At 47.3% G+C, this 10225-nt stretch overlaps 1 protein-coding gene across 1 annotated transcript; it reads left to right on the top strand.

Moving 5' to 3' along the window:
- The first annotated feature begins 3894 nt into the window (after positions 1-3894).
- LOC129825840 (heat shock protein 67B1-like) lies at positions 3895-8598 on the top strand. The gene is made up of 4 exons (XM_055885974.1): positions 3895-4485; positions 7101-7164; positions 7492-7612; positions 7898-8598. Exons 1-4 carry the CDS (start codon positions 4029-4031, stop codon positions 8534-8536), a joined length of 1281 nt encoding a protein of 426 aa, XP_055741949.1. The 5' UTR covers positions 3895-4028; the 3' UTR covers positions 8537-8598.
- The last annotated feature ends 1627 nt before the right edge of the window (positions 8599-10225 follow it).

Raw genomic sequence — 10225 nt, 5'->3', positions numbered from 1 at the left:
AATATACTCTCTGTGTCATTGATCGCTGTGGAATGTACTCTCTGTGTCACACACACACACACACACACACACACACACACACACACACACACACACACACACACACACACACACACACACACACACACACACACACACACACACACACACACACACACACACACACACACACACACACACACACACACACACACACACACACCACCGCCTGCCAAAGAAAAAATATCAATCACATTCAGGGTTCAATTGAGATCAATGGAAGAAAAGTAGATGGGTAAAACTGTCTGATCTTTCTGAGCAGTCACAAGAGATGGGATGAGGAAAAGAGAAAAGAGAAAGAGAGAGAAGAAAGAGAGAGAGAGAGAGAGAGAGAGAGAGAGAGAGAGAGAGAGAGAGAGAGAGAGAGAGAGAGGGAGAGAGAGAGAGAGAGAGGGGGGGAGAGAAAGAGAGGCAAAAAGGACAATGTCAGTTTAATTCAGTAAGAGAAAAGCTGTGAAATGGAAAGTTGAAAATAGAGAGACGGGGTGGCCAGAAACGTCATGTTTGCGAAAGATTTGGTGAAGTGGTAAAAGAGGACGATAGCATGTGTGATGATTGTGAGGCGCTGTTCAAATTCAACAGTCACAAGAAGCAGACGTCAAATAGGCCTATGGCATGTCAAGGGAACTGTATCCTTCTGTTCAGACGGGGTAAATGGAAACTGAAATCTGGACACTGACTGTAGGTCTAGACCCTCTCACATAGACCTTAATATTATCTCCTGCAGCATTAAGCATTTCTTGCAGTAAAATTATACACCAAATGTAGGCAAAATTTGGACTGGGAAACATGAGTGGAGAAACATGATTTATTTCTTTCAGTATCTTGAGAGAATGCAAATGTGCAGTTAGATGCCGGCTCAGAGCCTGGTTCCTCTCTAGGTTTCGTCCTAAGTTCCTGCCTATCAATGGAGTTTCTCTTATCACCTTTCTTCCACATCTGCTTTGCTTGCTCTCTGGGGTTTAAGGCTGGGTTTCTGTATAAGCACTTTGTGACAACTGCTGATGTAAAAAGGGCTTTATAAATAAATATGATTGATTGACTGATTGATTGTAGAGGTACTATCTTTCCCAGCATCATAAAAGCTGATAGTATTTCAACCACATAAAATATGCAACCAAGCCAAACTGAAATCTTATCAGAAACATGTTGGCTTGTTTTCACAGATTTCTATTTCCTTACAACCGGTCAAACTGATGTCATTTGACAATTTTGCTTAAAAAATCCTCCACCCCCTGTCAAAAAGTCATTCCACTGTCTCAGCAGAATGGCTCAGCAGACTTTGTCAGCAGCCTCCACATTGAACCACAGGTGTTTTGTTGTAAGACCTGTGTCTCCCATGGTTACAGAGAAGCTCAGCCCACACAAGCAGAGCAAGGTGATACTGCGGGGCAGGCCCAACCACCTCAGAAGCTAACAATCCCCATGCTTGTATGGAATTGCTGGGAATACGGATATCTTTCATTTGTATTATTCATGTCTGTTGGCACAGGAACAGATACACGTGCCTTCAGTAAATCCCTAAATCCCTTTTGATGACACTGTCCATATCTTTACTTTCCTCCTTGCATGCAGGATCCTGTCTAGAGGTTAGCATAAGTTGCCTAGAAGAAGACGTTGGGGAATTGTAAACAACACCAATCATGGGGGACAATTCTTCCATAAAAAACAAAATGAGTCAACCTCTGCTAACAGCCTCTGGCCTGATCCTACAAGCAGAAACTGTTACTGGGACATATCACTGAATGACATAAATATCTATTGAATCAGCTTTGTGCTCCAATGGACAGTGTGTCAGTTTCTCAGGACACAGCATCTCACTGACGAAACACAGACAACTCTGTCACAGCTGATATAAGAGGCAAACACTAATAAACCCACTGAAAACTGCCCAACCGAAAAAAAGAGGCGCTCTCCAGACAGCACACACAGGCATGCACATTCACACACACAAGCACAAATGCCGCTTCGCACTCAAATGAACCATCAAACAGGCAAAGCATCAATACAGGACCAAGATCAAATCCTACTACACTGGCTCTGACACTCTTCGGATGTGGGAGAGCTCGCAAACGATCAAATATGACAAAGGGAACCCAGTTGTGAGCTGCCCAGTGATGCAAGCCTACCAGATAAGCTAAGTACCTTATATGCTCGCTTCGAGGCAAGCAACACTGAACCATGCATGAGAGCACAAGTTGTTACGGATGACTGTGGGATCAAGCTCTTCGCAACTTTGAACAAGTTAACATTCAAGGCTGCAGCGGCAAACAGATTACCAGGACACATACTAAGAGCATGCGCTGACCAACTGGCAAGTGTCTTCACTGACATTTTCAACCTCTACCTGACACAGTCTGTAATACTGACATGTTTCAAGCAGACCACCATCTATAAATGACTATTGCCCTGCAGCACTCATATTTGTAGACATTAGATGCTATGAAAGGTTGGTCATGGCTCACATCAACACCATCATCCAGGCACCCTGTACCCACTCCAATTCGCATACTGCCCCAACAGATCCACAGATGGCGCAATATCTATTGTACTCCACACTGCCCATTCCCACCTGGACAAACAACTGTGTGAGAATACTGTTCATTGACTACAGCATTCAACACCATAATGCTCATCATTATTACGGACCCTGGGATTAAACACCTCCCTCTTCAACTGGATCCTGAACCTAATTAATGAACATGCACCTGTGAAACGATCATTAAGACAGTAACAGCTTACAGAAGGTAGGCAATTAAGGTCACAGTTATGAAAACTTAGGACACTAAAAAGGCCTTTCTACTGACTCTGAAAAACACCAAAAGAAAGATGCACAGGGTCCCTGTTCATCTGCGTGAATGTGCCTTAGGCACGAGGACTGCAAATGTGGCCAGGGAAATAAATTGCAATGTCTGTACTGTGAGACGCCTAAGACAGCGCTATAGGGAGACAGGACGGACAGCTGATCATTCTCGCAGTGGCAGACCACGTGTAACAACACCTGCACAGGATCGGTACATGCGAACATCACACCTGCGGGACAGGTACAGGATGGCAACAACAACTGCCCGAGTTACACCAGGAATGCACAATCCCTCCATCAGTGCTCAAACTGTCCGCAATAGGCTGAGGGATTTGTTCAGGAAAGGATGCAAGGGAGGAAGGAAGTATTTAAGAAGGGCCTGAATTACACACCCTTCAACACACAGCTGAGGACCCCTAGTTACCAGAGAGAGAATGAAGATCACTCGGATGTGAGAAGGTTGACCGGGTCTGTCACAGCCAGGGCTGGGCTTCGACAACACCTTCTTCACCTCACCTCATACGCACGCACACACACACACACACACACACACACACACACACACACACACACACACACACACACACACACACACACACACACACACACACACACACACACACACACACACACACACACACACACACACACACAAACACACTGTGACATGTGAAGTATAGCAGCTCTTCTACCTCGTCTGGAGTCATCCAGCAGCTATTTGCCATTTCCCCCTCACAGTTATAAATACATCTAATTAGTTCTGTTTCTGGCTTTGCCCAAATGGCACCCTATTCCTTATATAATGCACTACTCCTGACCAAAGCCCTTTTGACTAGCACCCTAAAGTAGTGCACTATAAAGGGAATAGGTTTTAATTTGTTATGCACCCTGTGTATGCCCCCTTCTCCTGGGCCTGTCTACAGAGAGGTAACAGCTCTGACTCCTAGGTGCACCTATCACCTCGCCCTCACATTCCCCTCTCATCAGATAACTGTTACTGCTTATTAAGTGCTAAAACAGACAGGGTGGGTATATAAAGAGCCCCAGAGACATCTCTGTCTTCGCTGCACAGTGCTTCTTCTCTTCTGTGACCCTCTCCTCCTGTATTGTTACAGTCCAGCACTCCAGCATTTTTACTTGCTGTGGGCCTCTCTCTCTCTCCAACCCTGTAACATTTTTCTGAACCATGACCGAGCAGACCAAAGCAGCGGACCCATCGGCACCAGGGGCCCCATCACATCCTCACCACTCTAGGGACTTCTTCTGGTCCCCCCTGTGGAGCTGGTGGCAGCAGCCCACCCCTAGCAGCCTCCTTCCCAACCAGGATTTCGGCCTGCCACCGTTCCTAGAGGCCGGTGACCTCCGTGACCTCAGCTGGATAGATAACATCCATAGACGCCTGGCAGCCAGCTCCTGGACTGGGTACATTCCCTCTCTGCCCCTCTTGGTGCCCTCCTTTCCGGCCCCGGCCTCCTCAATGCACCAGCTAACCCCCAAGCTGAGCAAGGTAGAGTCTGCAGGGTTGAAGGGGCTGTCGGAGGTCCGGGTGGAGGGGCACAATTGGAGGATCACCCTGGATGTCAGTCACTTCTCCGCTGCAGAAATCACACTCAGGACCCGCAGTGGCTTCCTGGAGATCGGAGGTAGGCCAACCTGTTCTGAAACTAAATTGAAATGCTCCTGTAATGTCATAGCATAGATACTGGGCCTATTTAAACTGAAATGCCCCAGTTATGTTATAGCGCCATAGATACAGTCAATTTACACTAATATGTTGCTGAGTTGTATCCATCAATCAATCAAAATACCTTTTTACAATAGCAGATGTCACAAAGTGCGTTTACAGAAACCCAGCCTGAAAACCCAGAGAACAAGCATTGCAGATGCAGAAGCACAGTGGCTAGGAAAAAGTCCATAGAAAGGCAGGGACCTGGGAAGAAACCTAGAGAGGAACTAGGCTCTGAGGGGTGGCCAGTCCTCTTCTGGCTGTGCTGGGTGGAGATTATAAGAGTACATGGTCATTAAGGCCAGATCGTTCTTCAAGACGTTCAAACGTTGGAACATAATGTATGTAGAAGTTATCCTGCAACTATGATTGAGTTATTATCCACCCCGCTGTCTCAGTGTTGTCTAGCTCCACCCTGCTGTCTCAGTGTTGTCTAGCTCCACCCTGCTGTCTCAGTGTTGTCTAGCTCCACCTTGCGTCTCAGTGTTGTCTAGCTCCAACCTGCTGTCTCAGTGTTGCCTAGCTCCACCCTGCTGTCTCAGTGTTGTCTAGCTCCAACCTGCTGTCTCAGTGTTGTCTAGCTCCACCCTGCTGTCTCAGTGTTGCCTAGCTCCACCCTGCTGCCTCAGTGTTGCCTGGCCCCACCCGGCTGTCTCAGTGTTGCCTAGTTCCACCCTGCTGTCTCAGTGTTGTCTAGCTCCACCCTGCTGTCTCGGTGTTGTCTAGCTCCACCCTGCTGTCTCAGTGATGCCTAGCTCCACCCTGCTGTCTCAGCGTTGCATAGCTCCACCCTGCTGTCTCAGTGTTGCCTAGTTCCACCCTGCTGTCTCAGTGTTGCCTAGCTCCACCCTGCTGTCTCAGTGTTGCCTAGCTCCACCCTGCTGTCTCAGTGTTGCCTAGCTCCACCCTGCTGTCTCAGTGTTGCCTAGCTCCACCCTGCTGTCTCAGTGTTGCCTAGCTCCACCCTGCTGTCTCAGTGTTGACTAGCTCCACCCTGCTGTCTCAGTGTTGTCTAGCTCCAACCTGCTGTCTCAGTGTTGTCTAGCTCCACCCTGCTGTCTCGGTGTTGTCTAGCTCCACCCTGCTGTCTCAGTGATGCCTAGCTCCACCCTGCTGTCTCAGCGTTGCATAGCTCCACCCTGCTGTCTCAGTGTTGCCTAGTTCCACCCTGCTGTCTCAGTGTTGCCTAGCTCCACCCTGCTGTCGCAGTGTTGCCTAGCTCCACCCTGCTGTCTCAGTGTTGTCTAGCTCCACCCTGCTGTCTCAGTGTTGTCTAGCTCCAACCTGCTGTCTCAGTGTTGTCTAGCTCCACCCTGCTGTCTCGGTGTTGTCTAGCTCCACCCTGCTGTCTCAGTGTTGTCTAGCTCCAACCTGCTGTCTCAGTGTTGTCTAGCTCCACCCTGCTGTCTCGGTGTTGTCTAGCTCCACCCTGCTGTCTCAGTGTTGTCTAGCTCCACCTTGCGTCTCAGTGTTGTCTAGCTCCACCCTGCTGTCTCAGTGTTGTCTAGCTCCACCTTGCGTCTCAGTGTTGTCTAGCTCCACCCTGCTGTCTCAGTGTTGTCTAGCTCCACCTTGCGTCTCAGTGTTGCCTAGCTCCACCCTGCTGTCTCAGTGTTGCCTAGCTCCACCCTGCTGTCTCAGTGTTGCCTAGCTCCACCCTGCTGTCTCAGTGTTGCCTAGCCCCACCCTGCTGTCTCAGTGTTGTCTAGCTCCACCCTGCTGTCTCAGTGTTGTCTAGCTCCACCCTGCTGTCTCAGTGTTGACTAGCTCCACCCAGCAGCATACCACCCTGCATACCACTGCTGGCTTGCTTCTGAAGCTAAGCAGGGTTGGTCCTGGTCAGTCCCTGGATGGGAGACCAGATGCTGCTGGAAGTGGAGTTGGAGGGCCAGTAGGAGGCACTCTTTCCTCTGGTCTAAACAAAGATCCCAATACCCCAGGGCAGTGATTGGGGACACTGCTCTGTGTAGGGTGCCGTCTTTCGGATGGGACGTCAAACGGGTGTCCTGACTCTCTGAGGTCATTAAAGATCCCATGGCACTTGTCGTAAGAGTAGGGGTGTTAACCCCGGTGTCCTGGCTAAATTCCCAATCTGGCCCTCAACCATCTCAGTCACCTAATAATCCCCAGTTTACAATTGGCTCATTCATCCCCCTCCTCTCCCCTGTAAATATTCCCCAGGTCGTTGCTGCAAATGAGAACGTGTTCTCAGTCAACTTACCTGGTAAAATAACGGATAAATACAATAAATAAAAATAAAGCTCCACCCTGCTGTCTCAGTGTTGCCTAGCTCCACCCTGCTGTCTCAGTGTTGTCTAGCTCCACCCTGCTGTCTCAGTGTTGCCTAGCTACACCCTGCTGTCTCAGTGTTGCCTAGCTCCACCCTGCTGTCTCAGTGTTGCCTAGCTCCACCCTGCTGTCTCAGTGTTGCCTAGCTCCACCCTGCTGTCTCAGTGTTGCCTAGCCCCACTGTGGGTCTCCATATTATTAGTATTATTCATATTTCTAATATAGTTGATATTTCATCCTCAGGGACTCATGAAGAGAGACCAGATGAGCATGGTTTTATTGCTAGATGTTTCACCAGGAGATACATGTAAGTTTCCAAGCTGATCGATTTTCAACACCATGTGTGAGAAATGTTTTTCAGCTTCAACAGTTGATGTTATAGAATACAATGCAGCTAGGAGAAATGTTTTTCAGCTTCAACAGTTGATGTTATAGAATACAATGCAGCTAGGAGAAATGTTTTGAGGACTCAATTTACTCTCCTTTACAAGTAGCAATATAAATGCTTATGACAATTGTATGTTAACTGTATGGATACTGTATTTATCAGCATTATGACACAACACAACTGTTTTGTACATATAACTTATGATACTGTGTTGTGTAAATGTAAAAGGGTGTTGTGCTTTCCCAGGCTCCCGATAGGTATTGTCTCTAAGACCATACGATCCTCTCTGTCTGGTGAGGGAATTCTGACTGTAGAGGCTTCACTTCCTGACCCCAGCATCCCTGATGACATCATCATTCCCATTCAGGTAACACGGGGTGAAACCCATAGCACCTCAACTGTATGTGATACTCATTGTTTGGATCACTTCCTGGCCTTGGACACTTAAAAGAAAGTGTAGCATAGGAAGTAGGAAGCATCGGTGTTTCCTAGTTTTCCTGGTAATCTGTCCATGTCCATGTCCTGTCCTGTTTATTATTTTCTGTCATGTACATTAGAAGGACAAAGTTAGAACACAAATGACCACATGACCTTTAATCATAATGTGTGTGCTTCCTGTATTTTCTTTACTGCTGCTTGTCTAACTACGAAGGTGGAGAAGGAGACCATAAGAGAAGAGGGAGAGGAGGGTGGAGCTAAGCCAGAGGAGACTACCGTAGCAGACACAGATTCCCAGCCTTCTCCATCTGCCCCTGCTGTGGCCCCTGTATCCCTGGAGGCCCCTGACTTCACCCCCACAGATTCTGGCACAATGCCCCCCACAGAGGCACCCGAGGATGGGGACAAATTAGCACGGGAGGTCCCTGGAGAAGAGGCTCAGCCAGACAGCGCCACGGCTGGGCCAAAGAGCCATGAGGAAGGGAGAGGAGGAGCAGAAGAGGGGGAGACACACACTAAGCCAGCTGGAGAGATGGAGACCCACCCCCCAGAGCATGCAGATGAAGAGGGAAGAGAGGGAGAAGGGCTTCCAGATCCCACAGAGCCCTTTGAGCACCTTGATGCCCCTGACTCCCCAAACACAGTCACGTCCGACCGCGGGGAGCACAAAACAGACCCAGCCCAAGACCATGACGAAGAGCTCCAGCACCCGGAGGGCTCAGGGGAGGCAGCCGAGGCCCTGCCCCAGCCTGAGGGGGACGAACCAGGCATGAGTCCATCAGAGGGGGCCCACTCTCAGGAGCTGGAAGTTCCAGAGCACCCTGATATGGAGCAACAGGCATACACCAAGTAGAGAGAGAGAGAGAGAGAGGGGGGGAGAGACAGAGAGAGAGAGAGAGAGAGAGAGAGAGAGAGAGGAGAGAGAGAGAGAGAGAGAGAGAGAGAGAGAGAGAGAGAGAGAGAGAGAGAGACATGGCTGTCATTTCATAAGGAACTTGCTAAAATTCAAGACATCCATCCCAAGCGCCTACATTCTGCAGACTTCCTCTTCATGAATAGCCTGGTCCCAGATCTGTTTGTTCTACCAATTGTAGACAATGACCATAAGAATTGGCAAGACAGCACAAACCGATCTGGGACCAGGCTACTTCTTCCACCAGCTAGCAGCAACAGCTTGCATAATAACCCTGATTCTATCAATGTGCGTGTGAGTGAAGAACCACACACTGTCACTGTGACCATGCACTGTTTGGAGCTCCAATAAACCAATAGCAAATGAAAAACCTAATGCTTTGTCCTGTTGGCGTTCATTTTGTTACAATCATTTACATTTACATTTTAGTCATTTAGCATACACTCATTTCCAGAGCGACTTTACAATCAATATTCCATCTGTTTTGGTATTCCTCGTGTGGTCATATTGGCACAGGCACCTCAAAATAACCTTTTCTAGTTGATAATCACATGCATACAGTTACTGTTGAGATGATGAAGATTCATTCATTATAATGCCTTTAAAGGATTAGACACATCATACAGCATGTTTGCACAGCTGGGTTTTACAGTACATGTGTCAGTTCAGGATGGTTTTGATCATAGCTACAATACAACATCACAAAGGAAGGGTTTTAGCTCCACTCAGTAAAATAGGAGGATAAAACATATTTGTTGACAGAATCAGAATGAATTCTAGCGATAACCAGAAGCCTATTCTCAAGACATCCCCAAAATTCTAATTCTAACACTATGCTTTCAAAACCCCTTAATCTGAAGACAACACTATTTTGTGTGACACAGCAAGCGACATAATCCTCCAATTGTTCACCCTGAAGTGAAATAACTAATCTAGTAATGCCCTCTTATTGCCCCTCACCCTTGGCAGTGCCAAACTCCCCTGTATTCATCCTTGGGCTGCATCACAAATGTAACCCTATAGACTTTATTTATAGTGCACAACATTTGACCAGAGCCCTATGGACCATGAGTGGTGCATTATAAAGGGAAAGGGTGCCACTTGAAACACACACCAATACAGAGCATTCGGAAATGATTTAGACCATATGACTTCTTCCACGTTTTGTTATGTTACAGCCTTATTCTAAAATGGATCAAGTAAATGTTGTTTCTCATCAGTCTACACACAATAGCCCATAATGACATCACAATACCCCATAATGACAAAGTGGAAACAGGTTTTTAGAAATGCATTCACTTTAGCCAAATACATTTAAACTCAGTTTTTCACAATTCCTGACATTTAATTCTAGTAAAAAAAATCAGTTTTAGGTCAGTTAGGATCACCACTTTATTTTAAGAATGTGAAATGTCAGAATAATAGTAGAGAGATGTCACGCCCTGACCATAGCTTGCTTTGTATGTTTCTATGTTTTGTTTGGTCAGGGTGTGATGTGGGTGGGCATTCTATGTTGTATGTCTAGGTTGTCTGTTTCTATGCGTTTTTCCTAGTATGGTTCTCAATCAGAGGCAGGTGTCAGTCGTTGTCTCTGATTGGGAGCCATATTAAGGTAGCCCGTTTTTCATT

The sequence above is a fragment of the Salvelinus fontinalis genome, chromosome 28 (genome assembly GCF_029448725.1).
Source record: "Salvelinus fontinalis isolate EN_2023a chromosome 28, ASM2944872v1, whole genome shotgun sequence".
Taxonomy (NCBI): domain Eukaryota; kingdom Metazoa; phylum Chordata; class Actinopteri; order Salmoniformes; family Salmonidae; genus Salvelinus; species Salvelinus fontinalis.
Note: the sequence above shows the minus strand (reverse complement) of the source record. Positions and strands in the feature narration are given on the sequence as shown.

Coding starts and splice junctions, on each gene's coding strand:
- LOC129825840 (XM_055885974.1), top strand. CDS start 4,029: ATGACCGAGCAGACCAAAGCAGCGGACCCATCGGCACCAGGGGCCCCA. Junction 4,486..7,100: donor TGGCTTCCTGGAGATCGGAG/GTAGGCCAACCT, acceptor TTTCATCCTCAG/GGACTCATGAAGAGAGACCA. Junction 7,613..7,897: donor ACATCATCATTCCCATTCAG/GTAACACGGGGT, acceptor CTAACTACGAAG/GTGGAGAAGGAGACCATAAG.